We start from the raw sequence: 20,454 nt of genomic DNA on the forward strand, positions 1-20,454 counted from the left end.
TACTCGCCTCTTTAGACATTTTACCGCCTACTGCTAGCGATAGACGGCTAGCTAACAAACGCTATAAACTCTCTTGCTAATCAAAGACGCGCACATTCGACCTGATCAAGTCAAACAGCCTAGAACGGCATCAATACTCCGGCCGCCATGTCTAAATGAATAGGAAATAGAAAAGCAACCAACTCGTCGTGACTTATATATATCATGCCTTAAAACAAGACAGGGTAGAACTATAGATAAAGTCTCTCAGGTTGTAAACTCTCTAGCGATGCGATAAGTTGCCATTGTCAGCGTTTTCGGCATTTAGATAACTTTAGACAGTACCTTACTTTCGGCGGGTTCCGGATTCAGGCAGCTTTTGCTCATGTTGAAATAGCGCATTGCTACATAGAGCAGCCAGCTCGTCTTGAGAAACCTCTTCAGGTCCCTAATTCTGTCGGTGCCACTGGTATTGCCACTGAGAAACAAGGCGAGGGCAGTAAAAGTAGCACTCTTATCGCTTCCATTCTCGCTAACAATAAAGATTGCTAGAAGACCAAGCATTACATAGAGGCATTTGTAGAATGAGGATTTATATATTCAGTACTCTCTTTGATTATCCTAGGCTGTATATCTCCCCCTATACGTCGAGAGCGGTTCTTGTGCTTCCATGTGGCGCGCACCAGCCACCCCGAAACTCGTATTGTATATGCTTAGGGGTATTGTCTCTATAGATTCCGTACTGCATTCGAGGGCTCTCTTGGGATGTCGTGTATTTTATTCTCATCTTCGTCTCGGGTATCTTCGATGCCTATAGCAGCGCTCTTTTGCGACCTAACGCGCTAGTCTCGCTCTGGGTCGACTTGCTTCGTGTGTTTGGAGAGAGATATTCGATCTGGCTATACTGGAATCAATTATATTAGCCAGCCGTCAAGGAAAATGAAAGGAAGATCCTTGTTAGCTTCACAGATCATGTGGTGATGTCATTCGCATTATCGGGGTTGTGTGATGGCGGAATAAAAGGCAGAAGGGATAGGCCTTGCTTAGGAACGATCAGAATGGTGTAAGCGCCATGGGTATTAGCGTTCAACCCTTGCATTCGAAGAACTAAACCATCCTCGTCATTCTCAACCGTATAAGGTGTTTGGACAGCAAGCCTGACATGGGAGCTAATTCGTCGAGGAGAAGGGCAGGGCGACGTGGTCAGCAAAGAGCGACGTCTTTGACAGACAGACACTGATAAAGAATTCTTATTGACTCGCTTCTTGTAGGGTGAATTCGTTTTATTTGGCTTTGATCTACGCCTGGACTTGGATTTGTTGATTCTTGCTTTGGTTATCAACTCGTCAAGCGGAATGGAGGCGTCGGTTTCGTCGAGGATTGACTAACTTCGCGATACATGTTCATTAGCTTCGAAGCTGTGATGGTCTTGCTGAATGCGACACTGACTGTGATGGCCGACGTGCTGTTTGTAAACACAAGGTTGGAATGGATTATGAGGCGTTCTGGTCTGGGTGGGAATCGGCAGGTTTTGCACTAAGAGTTGGAAAAGGGCCAAAAGCATTTTTCACCAACAACCAAAAGACTTTCTGAGCATGGGGAAGCGGAGCTCACCTTGTGTTTTCCGTTTGAGGAGGAAGCGATGGCAGTTGTGGGTCCACGGGCAGACCAGGTTCGAAGCGCACCTCCCGTTTGCTGTGCTGCTCTTCCTGTTAGCGCTCGAAGATACTTAACGGAAAGAATGATACTGCCTGTCACATTACTTCCTCTCCGTGATGGTCGAGGGGTCTACCTATGTCTTTGGCATTGACACTTCTGTGTGTGGTAGTTCCCCAGTTCGAACCCCTATGAAGTCTAGATTTTCGCAATGTGAATATGTCGTAGTTGTGCTTGTTTCCCATCCCTTTCCTTTTTAATATTTTTTTTCCCTTTTGCATCTTTCTTTTTTCGGCTTGTTGATTCTCGATTAATATTGCTGGTCCTACGTTGCTGCAAGCATCGCGTAAGACCGCTAGAGTTCCTAAAATTCGCGTGCTCTAACTGGGTACGTTTCCCGGCCCCCAAAGCACAACAGATGCGTTTTCAATTATTTGGGCGTGGCCAAGTCATGTAGGTTATTCACTGTCGCAAATAATGAAGAGTTTTCGTGAGCAAGCGGGAAGCTAACTTGGAACTGTTAAATTTCCAACGTCTTTCATGGAGACGAGAAATTATCATGGTATATAAAGACCCTGTTAAAAAGACTAAACAATCAGCTGCTGTAATTATTTTTTTGTTCCCTTCTTTTCGTCTATATTTTAAACATTTTATTTTCCCTACTTCTCAATGAGTCTTTGCAATCGCTTCTCAAAGTGTAGCAGAGTTCTTTTGTTAGGCAGGATTTTGATAAACATGAACCCGCTGAGCTGCCTCGTCGTAGGAGTCAAGTGCTGCTGCATTGGACGTTAGAATAAAGTTCTTTTGTGCCTTACAAGACCGCCAACTGCCAATTAAAATCTTTGAGGGGTCCCAAATCAGTAGTCGCATGACTCGTATCGCGCTAGGGAGAAAGATGCTCCACCTACATTCTCAAGTTTAGTGTCGCATCTTCTGTAATCGGTACTACTGTAAACAATTCCATTGAGTGCCGACCGTTATAGGTATGGCACATGCGGTATGGCAGGCAATCTGATCCTGACGTTTTGTTCTTCTGTTGAGCAATTGGCATGATGCCGTTAGTATTCAGAGAAGTTTTGGTTCATGCAATACGTCAGCCTTTGTGCTTAAAATGAGGTTGTTTAGACGAAGTAGTGAGCGACTGGTTCTAACTCCTATAGGTAAGTATGAGCGTATGGTCACTGAAATTCCCCTACTTCTCTCTTGTAATGCAAAACTTCTGGCTTAAGGTGGGAATTGGGGATAGAAAATATTTTCGAACAAGCGTAGGCGAGCTTGATCGAGCCTAAATGTAGAGGTGTTTGTGTGTTGTGTGGCGAGTAGGCTTTTTTTTTTTTTTTCATCTTGAAGATCAACTCCTTGCCTCCCGTCGCTCCACATTCTTTTCAACGCAATCAGATCACTTGAATCCCCCCTTTTCTTTTTCCCCCTTCTGTCACGCTGTCACTATTCTATGTGTGGGCGAAACCTGCGCACAACGGTCAGAATAGCGATGTGCTGTGCTGTGTTGTAGTTGAGAACTTACTGGCTAATTAGTGGGGGTGGAAACTGGATAATCCTCACGGTGGGCGGGCTGCCCCCGTTTGCAGGCGGGCCGCCAGCACTACATCTTCCCTGTTACGCTTCTGTCAACCCACTAGCCATCTCATGTTGTTCATCTCTCCATGTTCCTAGCGTCTTTGGCATGAAGCTTTTCGCGATGCAGAAATGAAAGGTTTGAGCGGCATGCTTTAAGACGCCCATGCGACATGGCTTTCGCCTCTGCCCACTGCTGTGCTCTGTTTTCTAACCGTCTGGATGAGAAGCAGCGCCAGATTGAGTGTACAGTTTTGTCCTGTGTCCACAGCTGGATTCCACTTGGTGCAGTGATGCCATTGTGTCTTTGTCTCACCTAATAATGTCTCGCTTGTTGCCTCAATATGGAAATTAAAATACTGGACAGACTCCTGTGTATATGTAATCTCTCGCTCTGCGATGCTCCTGAGTTATTCCTTGGGCGCATTAAGCTCGTTTGGTCACATTTCTCCACTTTCGTAATTCCCATAGTCTATAGTGTCGCGCAATGGGTCCCTGTCGCTCGCGCTGCGGGCGAGTATCTGAAACTGTGACTGTTCCTGTTTGGCACTCGCTGGGATTATTACTGCTCTATGTAGCTAAAATCCAAGGATGGGGAGAATGGCCTAAGATGTGTTTAGATAGTGTAAATTCAAATGGATACGGCGGACAGGTATAGAGGGTGAGTCGGCGGATAGATGCAACGGATGGATTGAGCAAACGAATTGGGCGGACGAATTAGGCAGACAGACATAGCGGACAGATATGGCGGACAGATATGGCGGACAGATTGGTCGGGTGAAATAGGCGGATGGATTGGGCGGACAGATTGGTCGGGTGAATTGGGCGGATGGATTGGGCGGATGGATTGGGCGGATGGATTGGGCGGACAGATTGGTCGGGTGAAATGGGCGGATGGATTGAGCGGATGGATTGGGCGGACAGATTGGTCGGGTGAAATGGGCGGACGGATAGGGCGGATGGATTGGGCGGATGAATCAGGAGGCCTTCTGTTGTTCTAGATCATCTTTTCATCTTCGCACTTTTTTAACTCTGTATGTCAAGTGCAAGCCTATATGCAAGCCTTTTAAGTGCCTGCATTCATGTACACACTTCTCTTGTCTATTCTTCGGTACTAGAACACCTTGAAGCCGTGTCGAGGTGGTCAATCTGTGGAACTCTCGCCTCCACTTGGAAGCGTCAATTCCCCGGGGCACAGCGACACCTCAGCAGACAACAGCGCGCCTTATCTTACTAATGATTAGAACCGTTTAGGAGGTATAAACTGCAAACAATGAGACACTGTTACTGTTCAGGTTACCCCATCCCGGCCTACCATATAGCTTATCTCCCATAGTAGCTCTGTGAACTTGACAGATGGATCTTGGGATATTTTAGAGGGCTGGTCTTGTCATCCCCGTCCAAAACACAAGCCCTGTATAAACAGAGTTCTCTCAAATTGCTTTCTCGACTGGACCCGAACAAAGCAGAAGTCGATAAGTTTTTTTTTTTTTTTTTCTTGGCAAAGTGGACAAAAGATAATCAGCTCTATTAACATCATATGTAAAACTGTCTCTTTGGGACTAAATGTTGTGGTGACGGAGACGTACATTTCTTCTTTGGCTCGACACGTCTGGCATTGGCACCGAAATAAATACAATTCTGAGTCTATAGCATATGATATCGTTTGAACAGAAACCAAACCTTCAAGACTCGAGCAACGCTTTCTCGTCGATCGCGGCGTTGTAGTCATTCTCCAGATCACTCGCCAGATTGACCAAAGTGCGAACCTCGTCTCTCTTCTTCGCCAGGTCTTCTTCCGCAGCTCTCACAGCAGCACTGGCCGCTTCCTTTATTTTTCTTATGGTCAACCTATCATCTTGTAACCTCTTCACATCCTCCACGATCTGTGTTGCCGCCTTTCCTATGTAAAATGCTACCGATCTAGGTCGGTTCTCCTCAGGCAAACAAGTGTCTTCCCTGTTACCGCTCAGGTTCTCCGCATGTCTCGCCTCAAGAAGTGACTGATTTTTCGTCCTGAACTCATCAAGGGCGGCCTGCAAGAGCACCTTGTCCTGGATTCTCGTTTCGATCTGGCTTTCGGAGGGAGCTTCTTGTTCGGCAATACGAGCGCTTTGCAATTCATTGCTTGCCTTATTCTCTTTATGCTGGGCAAATTTGACATTCGACTGAGCAACCTTGACGCGTAAGTCCAGCTCGTGTATGTCATCTGCTAACTCTGCTAGAATATCGGCCCTCTTCCGTTTGTATTTGGCTAAGACGCTCGCAGGCCGAACCTGGGACTTTGTGGGGCTGTTGACGACGGAAGGCAGACTGAATATTGGACGGGGACGTGGGGTCGACTGAATGCAGCCTTGACGTTCGTGAATTTTAGACTGACCTTTTGCGACCTCCTGCTGCCGCGTCTGATCGATCTGTGTAGCGTTGGGACTTTGTTCTTGCTGTTGGGGCGTGGCTTGCCGCATGGTTTGCAGTATGCTGGCGTTGCCCGGTAATTTGTGAGCAGCGGATGTCGGGACTGGAGAGAGGGATGATACTGGCTGGATGGCTCTAGTCGGCGAGATGGGAGATTGCACTTGGAGGGAAGAGGACCTTGCTCTTGTAGATGTTTTTCGGTCAGGAACCTAGGTAGGACGAAAGAGTTCTGTCAGCTAAGCCGAACATATGAATTTAGTATGTCTCTAATTCTGCGTGAAGTGCATAGAGAAACCATACCGGCTGCGGTGCAGCAATTGAAAGGAAACGGAGGCAGCAAGGTCTTACTCTGGTTTCCAGGACTCCTTTGACATCGCCAGCAGTGAGAAAGTTACGCTGTGGCCCTCGGTTTTGATATCCGTCGTTCTGTCGTGCGTCAATCTCAGTCGTGAGCCATTCTCTAGCTTGTTCGAGCGACGTCTCCTGCGACAAAGCTGCGAGGTTGCGGCGAAGATGTTCACTAAAAAGTGGAGGTGACCTGTCGGGGCCCATGATGTCTGCGAGATCCGAGATGTGCCAGTGGGTAAAAACCTTTCTTGTGAGTGCATCGACGTCTTTGCCCTCCATTTGGCTGGATTGGAGATTTTGGTGTTTGATACCGTGACGATGGCGAGCCCCTGCTCAATGCGATCCCAGGTAGATACGCCAAGTCACGTTGTTGGGCGGTAGAGAAAGGTGCGGCCTTACAACGCAACGGGCAGGAATTTATGACATAAGCCGGATGTAATGGGGGAGCGACGAGCAAATAAGGCAAGCAAAGTGGAGGAGAGATAGGGATGAAAGATAGAGAAGGTAGATGGACTGAGGAACGATGCACAAAAGCTGGGATGTCGTCTTTCTTTATCAGGTATGCAATGACTTTGTGACTGTAAATGTGACAATGTTTATGAAAGAGAAATCCAACGCTCAATAGCATAATCAACATAAATTTGCCAGCGTTTGCTTACGAGAAGGGTGAGAGAAGGCTTAGTGAAAGATGCAAGGTGTCGAGCTAGAGTGTACGGCGATTGGCAGATTAATTTAGAATTTTTAAGGTAATAAGTTCATAGACTTGTGGAATCAAAACTGAATCTCGCAGAGCAAATGACGCCAAAAGCATTGCTGAAGAGCATACAACGGCCTCACCATCACCAAGCACTAAAACACATGTCAGTTGGAAATACTGCTATTCTCTTTTTCTCCCTCTCTCCTTTCTTAACAAAAAACCTTACTTGCTAACATTCTGGGATTGCTAGGTTGAGTAGATGCGAAACATTAACTATGTATCACCACTGAGAGTGAGAGAACCCAGCGGATTTACATCGATATGAGGACGTTGGTCATTGTATGTGTGCTGTGGCTGGGTATGGTACTCGTGGTTCACTAGCCACTCATCGTGTGGGCGCTGGATTGCTGGGGCAGGGAATTAATTAATTACTGTAGTGCTGGTGAAGGCGCAAACCTCACTTATCAATCACCTACACCCCGCCTGGATATGGGGCTTGGTGCTCCGTTGTAGTGCATCCCTCTCTCCTACATCTCGCAAGCGTTCGCTCTCATTTCACCTCATGCTTATAGCTAGTAAGTATTGTCACAATCATCGCCGAGGTCTATATTACGTTCATGTTCATAAAACACCGTCATGCTCATGCTTCTGTCCAGGTTCATGCTATTAAAGCCATGTCAGGTCAGTGGGTCCGAGTTTACCATGCATGTATTCAAAGTGTTAGTATGGCGTGGGCCCACTGTTACTGCCAGCTGCAGTTCTCGCTTGCTCACGGTAACAGTTAAGCGGCTACCCCACTAACATTTAGAGCTTTGGCGGAGATATCCACTCGGCAGTTTCCAATCGCTTATCTCCATTGGGCCCACCCAGCCACAGCGCCCATGTCAAATGCCCAGGTGGAGTATGATCCTGGCTCGGAGGATAGTTAATCCGTTGGTCTCCCGGGGCAACAATTCAGACAACTCCCGAAGCTCAGTGACGAAATCTAGTCATATCTACTACTGCTTCTAAAAAAGAAGAAAAAGGTTACATAAACAAACCTCCATCTACTTTCCTTGGCCCCGCTTTGCTACTATCACAATGTCGTCTGTTTTTTGACCATGAATATTCCTCCACAAGTTGATTCTTATGTCTTGCGCTGGCTAAACAGCCTCCCCAACTGCCAACCTTCCAACTCCTCTACATGGCAAAACTCGCCGCCGATACGTGATCAAGACGATCAAGACAATCGAGACGACCGCGGCGACAACAATCAGAAAGGTCCCGAAGACCTCTGCACGAGCTCTCAATTCCGCATCCAACGTCTCTCTTCCCCATCTCAAGACCCGACCCGGCCCTCAAAGCGACGTCGTTCTCCTCCCCAACTTCCGACACCGCCCGCTTCGCTTGGTCAGCCTATGGCTTCGGAATCTGAACAGGGCCCTCGGACGCCCTTGGGCTCCCCTTCTAAAAGGCGACGCATTCTTGTAGATCCTCACGCGACGCCTACGCCCGCGCCTCATACTGTCGCCCCATCCGATTCGGCGTCTCAGGCCCCTAGCCTCACGAGCTCGACCAGCGCAACATCTTTGAGGAGCTCAGGCAGGTCTTCTCCAACTAAGCAATTCGGAAGGCTCGAGCTCCATAACCCTCTAAAAATCCACTTTGACGACTTCGATGGTGTCGGCACCGACCTCGGCAGTGGTGTCAACGTTCTACCGCCAGGGCTACAGGAGGTTCGTCGTCAACTGGCGGCCTTCAGCATCAACCAGAATATCATTCCCCGCAGAGATCAGGTGCTGTTACCTTTGTTCCTTCGCTTACTTCACCTTGCTTCACTACACCCCCCATCAACGGTATCATGGTACTGACTTCTGTATGTGTCTTAGGCAGCTGTCGCCTCCCTTCTCCAAGGATCTCCATACCCCATTACCGATGCCGCATATTACGATGACGAAGAACCTTTTCGAGTCGGCCCTATAGTCTCCTTGTCCGATATTAGTACGATTGTGAAGGCTTCCCGCCGCTGCCGGGCAGATCGAGCTGCCGAGATTGTTTGGAATGTCGAAGTGCACCAAGAGATGCTTCGCAGAGCTCTTCGAAAGAACCTTTGCGACATCGAGTCTGGCACGACCAACTTCACAATTTGGTGAGATAAGCCTCCGCTGATGCCCTTCTTCTCGCATCGGCCGTTTGATCTCTACAACCGCTGACTCGTGGCCCTTTGTTGCCAATGGAAACAGCACCTCCGCCTCCATTCATAATCACGTGGCCAAGCGATCCTCGACCAAGATGATTGACTTTTGTTTATACATCGATACCGACGTGCTCAACCACGACGAACCGGGCGTCGCCCCCGCTGTCGAGAGACTGCGCGCAAGATCGCCTACAGAAAGCGTTAATCACACCGGCTTCGCCACCCTTCGGAAACATCCTGTAGCCCTCAGCATCGAGTCTAAGAAGTCGGACGGGAGCCAGGACGAGGCCATTCTCCAGATCGGGACATGGCAAGCCGCACAGTTTCTATTCCTGTCCAAAATGCAAGCTGCCAAAGGTCGAGAGCTGCAAGGGCTGGAGTTTCTGCCGGGGTTGATCGTTCAGGGCGCCGACTGGCACTTTGTCGCCGCAACCAGGCGGGGCGACGAGACGGTGAGTTCGCCTCTGCAACACGCTTTGGAGCCTTTGCTAACCGTTGTCATGTATAGATTGTATGGACCAAGCAGCCGATTGGGTCTACCACGTCCCCGCTCGGTACCTACCAAGTCATTCGGTCAATTCAGTATCTGGCATGGTGGTGCCAAGAGGTATACTGGACATGGTTCGCGCAGAACATGCTTGACTTGGTATACGTCGAAGAGGCATTGCCTTCAGCGGTTACGGGGTAGCTCATCAGCCCGCAACACATCGGCACATGTCTTTAAGACGGATCCGGTCCAGTCTACACTCACATCACCCAGACGAGAACTGCTCATCAACCCGTATAAGTAGTACAATCCGTCTTTTCCAAGCAGACACCTCAATACTCTCAATCTACTGGACGCGTTGGGCTCGACTCAGGCCACTGCTGACTTGCAACTGATAGAGAGCACTACCAGGAAAGCATCGCCTCTCAAACGCTCCTCGGACATCTTACTTGTCGCCCTTTGCAGCTTGAAGTTGCTCAGCATTGCTCAAGTAAAGTTCTGAAGGTCTAGGACTGAAGGTCGGGCTCACCCCAGCCCCAATTGAGTTTTGTTACATCTTATAACCGGTCTCTACCATCTCAGCGACGACTCGTCAATCCTTGGCATAATGGAGCCAACAGTTCAAACGAATCTCGCAGTATGCGCTCAAAGCTTCAAGGGGAAGAGAAAGGTGCTCGTGCATAGCTGCACTCGCAAGACCCATCGCCTTTAAAGCTTCGCAAAATCCAGTGTCGACACTGCAAACAACATGTGTCCATGCTCAACTTCGTCTCGACTTGTCAACCCTGCCCATGAAATCCCACGCCGAAGCACCCGAGGATGCTCTCTCCTTGAGATTTGGCCAGCTGGCATAGAGACATGTCGATGCTGGTAATCGTAGCTCAAGGCGCTACCTAATCAAACCGTCAGAGAGCGCCCTGCTTTCACAAAATGCCCCCACACCAAGAAATTCAAACTTGGCAGCCCTGAATGTCCATCTCTTGTGGGGATTTCCCTATCTAAATGCAGCTCTCGTAGATGTCAGAGTACGTGGTGCAACGCAAGACGGGCTTACAACATATGGCAGACCGTGAAGGCTCCTTACACTTTACTTTATGAAGTGGTCATGTCCGTAGAAGACGAGCTAGGTATTATAAGCCGCTCAGGGTGTACACCATGCGCAATTACTCGCGTCCCCTGTCGCCCGTACCGTGACAGCCAGTCCTCTTACCTTGGGTAGCTAACGACCAGCATCTATGATTCTGCTTCAATCTCGCCTAGCACCAGGCCACACTCCGAATGACTTGGGCTTGTCGGGACTGTGCCACCTACGGGGCTTCGGTGTCCTGCTGCAGAATGCTGGACTTCTGAAGGGCCCGGGACTGGGATATAGGGAACAGACGTGGGCGGTACCGACACGACAGAATATTCCGCGGTAGGTTTCTCCGCGGTCCGCGGCCATGGCTTCGCCTACTAGACCATATATGTACCTATGCCAGATGAGGTTTTTTAGCAAGTCTCACAACAGTAGCATATATGATGATTGTCGTGCTGGCTCCGGGCCTCCGGACCCACTCTGCCGCGTCTCGGCCGCGAGGTCACGTGACCTCGCTCCAGCGACCGTATTCTTAAGCGTCCTTCGCTCCGCTCGCTCACTTAGAGAATACAAGCCGTTTTGTTCCTAGTTGATGCCGCCCGTGCCTGACGTCGGTCACCACAGTTATGAGCCCAGCTTACCACATCACCCCTTTCTACTGTTAACCAGACGAAGGGTTCGTGGCGGAACACCATCAACTCCTTACGGTCTTCACAAATTTCGCTTCAAACAGCAACTTCTACAACGAAGATGTCGTCGCAGATATCTGTTCTCACGAGCACGACAAGGCTAACCTGCCGCCGGGACTTCCCCGTTTGGTACGACGCTCTCTACGCCGAAGCCGACGCAGCAGACGTCTGGGATCTCATAGACCCAGACGACACTACGTCTCCGTCAGACCCAAGAGAGGACGATGAAGAACTCTCGATCGAATCATGGATCACGCAGCAGAACGAAAAGCAGCGTAGAACCTATGATCGGAAGCGGAAAGCCTACGATTCGATTCTCCAGCATAGGGCAGAAGCGAGTGACGATACAGGGGAAGAACTCCAGGAGCCTGTAGCACAACCAACTCTCACGCAAAACACGCCCGGGACCTTTGAAAGATATACGAACTACCTCGCTTCAAAATCAGGCCGCGACGTCCTCAAAACTCGTCGGGAGCGGGACTTCGACTCTATTCAGCGTTAGGTTAAGGAAACGGTCGACAAGGACATCCTCTACGCTGCGAGATCGGAGATCCTAGCGAACAACCAACGTTCACTCCGTGCTCTTATTCAGTACCTTCGGAAACGCTACGCTCCAAGCGAATCAAGCAGTCAAACTACAGTTCGCGAAGAGTACCTTCTCCTCCTGGAAAAGGCCAACACAAGCGTAAACCCCCAGACCTGGCTAAGAGACTTCCATTGAGTACTGCTCCGCGCGCTTCGATTCAGAATACCGGAAAGCCAGGGAACGCTCGCTTCGAAAACTTTTCTTCGAGCGGTGGGACACCGTTTTGCCCCCTCCTGGGCGACCTCCGAGCTCACTGAAATTGTCAAAATGGAGCGCAAGGGGGACCGCATCCCTACTGTAAGTGAATACAGGGATATGCTGGAGGACTTGCTGTATGAGGACACCCTATACGACAAAAATCGGGGTAAAACAAGCGGTGTGTACGCTACCCTTGCCGGTCGCCCGAGCGAAGCAATCTCAGATGGAAAAAGCGGTTCGAAAGGAAAAGGCAAATCCGAAGCGTGCCCCTGCAACAAACCCCACAACGCAAACCCCCTGGAGTGCACCCGCGTGGAGTACGCCCTTACCGGGCGAATCAAGCCTTCCCAGGACAAACTATCGAGGGACGAGTGCAAGGAGATTCGAAAGCGTATCAATCAGTCCGAGAACTATGATCTCCGAGCCGAATTAGCTCGGAAAGGCTGGATCTGGGCGACGGAACCTCCCAGCTTCCGAAACCCAGCGCCGCCTCGCAATAGGTCGTCAGGAAATACCGGCTCTAAAGCGAAATCGCAGCAAGAGGAGAATGAGTCAGAGGTGACACTGAAGAGAAATATCCACGCAGTAACGATCAGCCGTGAACTTCTCCGGGAAATTTCGGACGACTTCGACTCGGACTACGACCAACCAAGCGTATTTGCAACCCCACTGACGGGACCCCATGTTCTGTCACGAAGCACGGTTCTCGACAACTGCGGAGCTACGCACCTTGTTAACAACCTTGACTTGCTTGAATCGTCTTCTATTAAAACGTGCATCGGCGACGAGAGAGTCGACTCAGGAACTGCTTCGTACCCAATCCTAGCAAAGGGAACGTGGATCTTGCCAAAAGCACTAAATGGCCCTGATGGAGACCTCACAGCAGACCTTACGCTCCATAACGTTGGATACGTAGAGAACTTTCACGTTAACATCGTTTCGGAAGCACTCCTCCGAAAGACAGGCATCTGGTACTCCGGATTGGATAACACACTTCGCCAGGGAACGTACAAAAACAGCGTGGTAGTCAAGCATCTTGTTAGGAAGATGAACATTACTTTCTTCGAATATAAGACCGGTTCCCAGTATATTGCTCAGAAGCGAATTACCTCGAGTAACGCAGGAATCGTGAACCATTTGGTGCTTGCAGTACAGGATCCCGCTCGACTCTCGCTTCGTAAACCACCTGATAGGTATGATGACGCCTGGTTATGGCACCTTCGTTCGGGTCACCTCGCACCAGACGCACTAGAACGAATGGTGTCAAACGTGAGAGGAGTAAAGATAAAAGGACCCACGCGTCTGGAATGCGAATACTGCGCGACAGCGCACGCGAAACAGTTAATTTCGAGGCGAACCTCTGAACGGAAAGCAATTCGACCGTACTATAGGGTCTCATGGGATCTCTTCGACTACCCGACAAGCTTTGACAAGAACCGCTGGCTCTTAGTGATCAAAGACGAATATACCGGTCGTCTTTTCGCGTTTCCGCGCGTAAGTAAATCGCACACCTTCGTCTTCGACGCTCTCAGGCACTTCGAACGATGGGTCGCTCGCCAACGAGGCGTCACCCTGTGCAAGCTGAGACAAGACGTAGAACGCGCGGTAATTGCGATAAACGGAATGACTGAGTATCAACTTTGGGCCCAGCATAACGGGATTGAAATCGAAGAGACACCCCCCTACACCAAGGAACCCAATGGCGGAGGCGAACGAGCGGGCCAGGAATTAATAACCCGAGCGATAAAGATGCTCAGCGCAGCGGGCCTGCCAACTACTCTCTGGGTGGAAGCAGTCATGGCAGCCGCCTACCTGTACAATATGTCACCACGGAAGCGAAGAGCTTGGCTCTCACCAATTCAAGTCGAAGAGAGCTGGTTCCGACAGTATTTTCGCTGGTGGCAACCACAATACAGCGCGAGCCTCGCCCGCGACCTTCGCCCCCACTGGGGCTGGACGTACGCGTATGGGTGTAGGGCTTATCCCCTGAAAAAGGACCGCGAAGCGGATAGGAACAGACGTAACTTCAAGGTGGAACCGCGAGGACATATTGGATATCTGGTGGGCTACGTTATGGACGCTCACAACCTATACAGAGTCTGGATACCCTCGCTTGATCAAGTGATTATCACGCGAAACGTTACCTTTGACGAGACGAAGTTCTACTCGAAGGACGATGCAAAAGCTAGTTTACAAGCGGAGGTGGCCGAGACAGTCTCCACGGAGATCTCGGAACCTCCGGCTACGGCGAACCCAGGACTCCAATTCCTCGGACTCGCAAAACCAAGCGAACTCGTATTTTCACTTGAAGAGCAGCCCCTGCCACCTGCCTTCGCGCCGTCGACCGTAATCTCAGAAGAGACAACGGTAAAACGCTCCGCGGTTAACAGCCGACGCGAAGAGGGCCTGCTCACCCCGGAACCGACCCCTGAGCCGGCCGCAGCGCCGGAGGGGACGGACGGGCAAACGACCGGCCAACAAAGCTCCGAAGCGATGGACGCCGGCGTTCCCGACCCGGGGCACGAAGCCCTCTCTGAGGCGGTCGAAGACGTGATATACGTCAAGACCAACAACGAACCTCCACGAGAACCGGCCGTGGAGGCCGACTCGAGTAATGATCTCGGGGGTGACTCCCCAACTCACCCGGTGCGGCCACACTCGGATAATGGGAACGGGCGCGAACCCGAGATAAAGACCAAGCGGGTGTACAACCGCAAGGACTACGGCCAACAACAGGGCAAACCGAGACGATCACCTCGCTTCGCCCAACACTTCGCATTCCTACAAACGGAACGTAATTGGGAAACTTTCTTCTATACCTATATGCCTGATCAGCAGAAGGCTGTGGAGGAAGCGAACCAAGCCCACTATACGCTCCATTGCTTCGTCTTCGCGTCAATACACCAAGCGAAGCACTCCAGAGCGGTCACTCCACAGCGAGTGAAAATACACACAGATGAGCTTATAAAGCCCCCACGAACGTGGAAAAGTGTTGAAAAAATGCCGACCCACCTCCGAAACCTGTTTTACGAAGCGGCCCAAGCCGAGATAAGTAAATTAGAGGAGATGGACGCTTGGAAAATCATTGACGAACACGAAGCGTCTACGAAACCTATTCCTCTAAAGTGGGTGTTCACTTACAAGCTTGATCAAGACGGCTACCTCGACCGCTGCAAGGCACGAATTTGCGTCCGCGGCGACCTCCAGGCGAAGCATCCTCTCGAACAGACCTACGCAGCGACCCTCGCAGCAAGGACGTTTAGAGTAGCGATGGCGCTCGCGGCGGAATTCGACCTTGAAGTAGACCAATTCGACGTAGTCAATGCGTTTCTAAACGCAACAAGAGGACCGAACGACCCGCCTGTCGTCTGCTACCTACCAGACGGCTTCAAACAGAACGGGAAGTACGTCGAGCTCCGCCGTGCCTTATACGGGCTACGAGACGCTCCCCTCCTTTGGTATAAGGAGTTCTCATCAACGCTGCGGCGCCTGGGACTCAAGCCTGCAAGCGAAGACCCCTGTCTCTTCACTTCAAACGACAAGAAAGTGATGGTACTCTTCTACGTAGACGATATCCTCGTCTTATACCATAGGGACCACCGCGAAGCTGCTCAAAACGTTATAAACGGGGTGAAAGCCGAGTATGAACTCAAGGACCAAGGCCCTGTCGAGTGGTATCTAGGCATTCGCGTGATACGTGACCGTGAGAAGCGAACAATTAACCTCGCACACGACCAATATATCGAACGCGTAGCGAAGAAATTCAACCTTATCGACTCGATCGTGCCGCATACACCATTGCCATTCGTCCCGCTCCAGAAGAACACCGCTGAAGCGACCCCTGACCAGGTAAAGCAATACCAAGAGAAGGTCGGCTCAATTCTGTACACTGCGATCATGATTCGCCCCGACGTCGCCTTCGCTTGCGCTACACTCTCGAGGTTCCTAACGAACCCGTCTCTCGAACATCAGAAGGCCGCGAACCAAGTCATTAGATATCTTTATCACACTCGCTACCTTTCGCTCTGCTTCGGTAGCTCGGGGGGTGCAGGTGCCCAAGTTCTCCTAATTGCGGGCGACGCCTCGTTCGCAGACGACGAAGAGACGCGGCGTTCATCTCAAGGGTACATCATCTCACTGTTCGGCGGTCCCATTCAGTGGAAAGCCGCGAGACAGAATACCGTTACCACTTCTACTACAGAAGCGGAACTCCTTAGCCTCGAAAACACTGCTAAGGAGACCATCGCTCTCAAACGCTTATTTCGGGATATTGAACTAGACCTCGGAGACGTATGGAAGATCCATTGTGACAATCGCCAAACGATTCGCCTGGTAGTAGGCGACAAGGAACGCATCTCAACGCGCCTTCGCCACGTTGATATACAGAACATGTGGCTACGCCAAGAGTATGCCAAGAAGACGTTCGACGTGGTATATATGCCTACCGACGAGATGCCAGCAGACGGTCTCACAAAAGCACTCTCCCGAGCGAAGTTCGAACACTTCAGGGCACTTCTAAACCTACAAGACATTCGGGCACAAGTCACAAGAAGCGAAGAGAAACAGGTGCGCGCGAGCAATGCTGGCCCGGAGGCCGAAAGTTAAATTTTGACTTGGCCCCTGGCCAGGAAGCATGATACGCTCCCAAAGGAGCAAAAGCAAGCGTACTTACGCCCCGTAGGGCGGGCTCTTTTAACGACCTCGGAGGGAGGCCGCGTACGTGTCCATCAGGACGTTGTACGCGGGGAGAACAGCCGCCGGCAAGTGTCCTCCAACAAGGCTGTCAATGGCAGCACGGAGACCAGCCGCTTCGGCCACGGCCGGAACCGCTGCAGAAGAGTCAACGGGCAGAGGAAATAATAACTGATGGGCAACCCACGTTGTGGGCCAATCAGAAGGCAGGATTTTCAGAAAATTCAACTGGCAATAATAAGAGGCAAGTACGACGGTTGAATAAAGGAAAGTGCGATTATTGCGCCAGGCGGCGCGCAAGGGCGAATTTCGCCATATTCACATCACTTCGAGCACAAAGACCGAGGCGAATACAACAACACCTCTCTTTTGTTATATATATATATTCACAAGAGGCTCTGAATAGCCTCATAATCTTGTATCTAGGCGATAGTAGCGATATGGCCTCGAGGCGCGGTTTTCCAGACGACTACGCGCCGTCTGGGGGGGTGTGTCGTGCTGGCTCCGGGCCTCCGGACCCACTCTGCCGCGTCTCGGCCGCGAGGTCACGTGACCTCGCTCCAGCGACCGTATTCTTAAGCGTCCTTCGCTCCGCTCGCTCACTTAGAGAATACAAGCCGTTTTGTTCCTAGTTGATGCCGCCCGTGCCTGACGTCGGTCACCACAATGATGATTGGGGAGAAGAGCTGGAAGATATTTGAAAACGGACTATTAAACATTATGTGCTATGATGATGATAATCACTGATAATGTCGATTAAGCATATGTGTCATAGTACTTTACGACGTAATCCGGGTCTCCACGAAATATGATACTTGAGACTGTCCTTGCGTGAAAAGTTCGCCTCGACCTTGTACATGGGCGTGTCTTCTCTACTCGCCGTTCCTGGGCTTTTCTTTTCAAACCGTCCTTCAACCCTGGCCTTCCTAAAGTCAGTATCTTTCCACAAGCAGGTCTACGAAGCGGTTTACCCTTTGTATTCAACACATCCAGCTTAATCACAAGTCAGACAGGGCTCTCAAATCTCTCTCACCCTGTTTTTACAGGCGGGAGGATCGGGGCCTAGGCAAGAGGTAAACTACAGACCACATATACAAGTATTGCACCGAAGTTTCAAGATATATAAGGTGACACCCTCGACAGCATCATCATCAGTAGGTTCAGTTAATAGAAGAACAAACTGCTTATACCCACGTTTATCAATTCATCGTTGTTGATTGCCTTGTGACCGTTCGTTTGACTTCTGTACTGTCCTGTTTACATCTCTGTTCTTATCACGGCTCCGACTCCTGTCTGTTGTAGCCGCGTGCTAGCAGGAAGAACTGTGACACTTTCTCTGTAAAAAGACGCATTTGCATGCCTTCTTTAATAAATCTATTAGTACCCATGATTCCTATAGTTCTGTTTTCATCGTTAGTGCCTGCTTTTGCCGTCCAAATGGTCACGTTTAACCAACTGCGGACGACATTGGTACTCATTTATGTGAAGCCTTCAACGCTATATCACAGTACTTGTGCCCTTTCCTGCCTTCTTTCACTTTCGACTCCTCCCTCGCGCCTTCCTTGTGAATTTCTTGAGTCTTTGGCTACGTCTTCTTTTTCTCTTAATTCAAAAAACCTCTCGACTTTTGCTTCTCTTCTTTTATTTCTTCAGCAACCATATTTCAATATTCCACGATGTCGGCCAACAACAACAACAACATCATCAACAATCAGCAGCAGCAGCAGCAGCAGCAGCAACACAATCTTCGCCCGCGTCCACCTGTACCAGCCGATCCAGTACATTATACCTCTTCACCCGATCGTTTCGACGTTGGCTAATGATATGGTGATGCAGGATTTTGTTCAGACGTTTCCATATACAAGTGCCCCTACGACCGAGAGCGTTCGTCGCTATGTGGACCAGACCATCCTTCCCGCCGCCGCCGCCAGCCCTGCCAGTGCCTCTCGTGCCTCAGCAATCCTCCTCACCAATCTTGAGGGTGAAGCCCGTCTCTTAGACGTGGAGTTGCGCGCCGCCGCCGTGACTCGTCCCGGAGATGTTCGTGCTGCTGCTGCCCTCCGCGATCTGAATGACCTGTGGCCGCATGGCCAGTGGTGTCCGCCTGCTTTCCGGCCCCCCGGCGATCTCCCTGCGTCTCTTCTTACGGAGATGCTTGCCTTCTCGAGGCTTGTGTCTGGTCGCATGGGAAGGGACTGGCTTCCGCGTCTGTGGATGGGCCCGCCTGCCATTCATCCGGCCGGCGTCCTGCATCTTGCGATGCAAGGAAATGTTTACTTAACGCGCCATGTCATTCGAGCTGCTCGTTTTGACTTCATCCAACCGGCTCTGGCCCCGGTCTTGGCTCCGGCCCTGGCTCCAGTTCCACCTGCTCCTCCGCCTCCTCCACCTCCCGCCCCTGCGCCGATCCCGGTCTCTTTCCATACCGAGCTCGAGACACGCCTACGCCAGGTCCGCGTGGCTCTAGAGCAGCAAGAGAGTAGTCGACAAGTGGAACAAGAGCATCAAGACGATGATTCTCTTTTCGGAGCTCGAGTTGGCTCCGTACGCGCAGCCTCCGCCCGAGACTCCCAAGGCCCGCCGCCATTGCTCGGCCTCGACCTCGACGTCGATCTCGAACTCGACCTCGGCCTCGACCTTGACATCAACCCCGGCATCGACAACTCCGAGGCTTTTCTTACGCCGCAGGACCTTGCCACCCACGACGGCGAGCCTGTCGTCAGTCCCCCTGACCAGCAGCCTGTGTCCTTGGTGCCGGGCGAAGACATCCTCCGCCACGCCAGCGATCTCCTCCGCAGCATCGACGATGACATCAGAAAGATGGGCAGGCCGATAGAGCACTACTTTGGCATTGGCCCAGACGAAGATGACGACAACGACGATAACAACAACGTCGATGAGGTTGGTTGGTTGGGCGCGCCTCTAAATGACGACTTCAACATCGGCCCCGGCGACCATGACGACGGCGATGATGATAACGAGATGCCCTCACGCAGCGACCGTAGCTCTGAGCAAGCGGATCTCCTACCGCCGTTTGTCCTACCCCCCGGCGCCGAAGAGCCCGACGAGCTGGGTCTACAAGGAGCTGCCCTAGAGGCGGTGTTTGTGCCCCTTCCTCGACGCCGTCACCCGCCGCAGCCCTACCAATCGGTCGAGGCAACAATCTCAGCCGTCTCTCGGGGCATCGAAACCTCCACTGCCACCCGCCTTCAGCGTGGTGAGGCTTTCTTCACTTTGGCACAGAGAAACGCCATCGCACGTGAGGCTCGGCATACAGCGGAAAGGTTGATGCAGCGGTTTGCAGCACAAAATGCTAGGAACAGCGGCAGCAGTAGTGGCAGTAGCAATAGTGGCAACTCCAGCTCTCATGGAGAAAATCGAGAAGCACATGTTAATGTTGTCAGTGGGCGTGGGCGTGGTCATCGTCGTGGACGTGGGCGTGGGCGTGGACGGGGGCGTGGACGTGGGCATAGGTCCTGACAAGAACCTTTCTGCTGGGCATGGCTGGTGTTATTTGTTTTGTTTTCTTTTCTCTGTTTTCTTCTTTTCTTGTAGTTTTCTTTAAATTTATATTTACTTTGTTTGACGGTTTCTTAGGTTCTTTGAAGATTAATGTGTGAAAATAAATGTGTGTGTGTGTGATAATACGGAAGACTTGTTAGCGTATTGTCACTATGTCTCTCAATTATTACCTCCAACTACTATACATGAATGGAATCAAAAGATTGAGAAATAGTAATTCATAATTCGAGGGCATCATTGCTAGGACATTTGAAGGCGTATTGCGTCTCAGCCTATTTAGTAAAACTAACAACTGTTACCAGCGTTGGCTGAGAAACAGAACAGCTGTCACATTAAGAAAAATAAGATGTACTGTTGTC

General features: G+C 50.8%; 5 protein-coding genes across 5 annotated transcripts; 4 read left to right on the forward strand and 1 right to left on the reverse strand.

The window, feature by feature from the left end:
• Positions 1-4,895: 4,895 nt before the first annotated feature.
• On the reverse strand, positions 4,896-6,252 carry CTRU02_215821 (uncharacterized protein; the record flags this gene model as incomplete). The annotated part of the gene is made up of 2 exons (XM_036733427.1): positions 4,896-5,834; positions 5,974-6,252. The coding sequence occupies 2 exons, from the start codon at positions 6,250-6,252 to the stop codon at positions 4,896-4,898; spliced, it is 1,218 nt and encodes a 405-aa protein (XP_036574830.1).
• A 1,815-nt stretch (positions 6,253-8,067) lies between these two features.
• Positions 8,068-9,534, forward strand: CTRU02_215822 (uncharacterized protein; the record flags this gene model as incomplete). The annotated part of the gene is made up of 4 exons (XM_036733428.2): positions 8,068-8,445; positions 8,539-8,798; positions 8,893-9,298; positions 9,355-9,534. The coding sequence occupies 4 exons, from the start codon at positions 8,068-8,070 to the stop codon at positions 9,532-9,534; spliced, it is 1,224 nt and encodes a 407-aa protein (XP_036574831.2).
• A 1,624-nt stretch (positions 9,535-11,158) lies between these two features.
• On the forward strand, positions 11,159-11,599 carry CTRU02_215823 (reverse transcriptase domain protein; the record flags this gene model as incomplete). Its single annotated transcript, XM_036733429.1, has 1 exon — positions 11,159-11,599. One exon carries the CDS (start codon positions 11,159-11,161, stop codon positions 11,597-11,599), a length of 441 nt encoding a protein of 146 aa, XP_036574832.1.
• Positions 11,600-11,950: 351 nt separating this feature from the next.
• On the forward strand, positions 11,951-16,486 carry CTRU02_215824 (reverse transcriptase domain protein; the record flags this gene model as incomplete). Its single annotated transcript, XM_070206587.1, has 1 exon — positions 11,951-16,486. One exon carries the CDS (start codon positions 11,951-11,953, stop codon positions 16,484-16,486), a length of 4,536 nt encoding a protein of 1,511 aa, XP_070059726.1.
• A 1,763-nt stretch (positions 16,487-18,249) lies between these two features.
• Positions 18,250-20,186, forward strand: CTRU02_215825 (uncharacterized protein; the record flags this gene model as incomplete). Its single annotated transcript, XM_070206588.1, has 4 exons — positions 18,250-18,351; positions 18,410-19,832; positions 19,903-19,972; positions 20,171-20,186. The coding sequence occupies 4 exons, from the start codon at positions 18,250-18,252 to the stop codon at positions 20,184-20,186; spliced, it is 1,611 nt and encodes a 536-aa protein (XP_070059727.1).
• Between the last annotated feature and the right edge of the window lie 268 nt (positions 20,187-20,454).

This window comes from Colletotrichum truncatum (assembly GCF_014235925.2).
Source record: "Colletotrichum truncatum strain CMES1059 chromosome Unknown Contig_0021, whole genome shotgun sequence".
Lineage (NCBI taxonomy): Eukaryota > Fungi > Ascomycota > Sordariomycetes > Glomerellales > Glomerellaceae > Colletotrichum > Colletotrichum truncatum.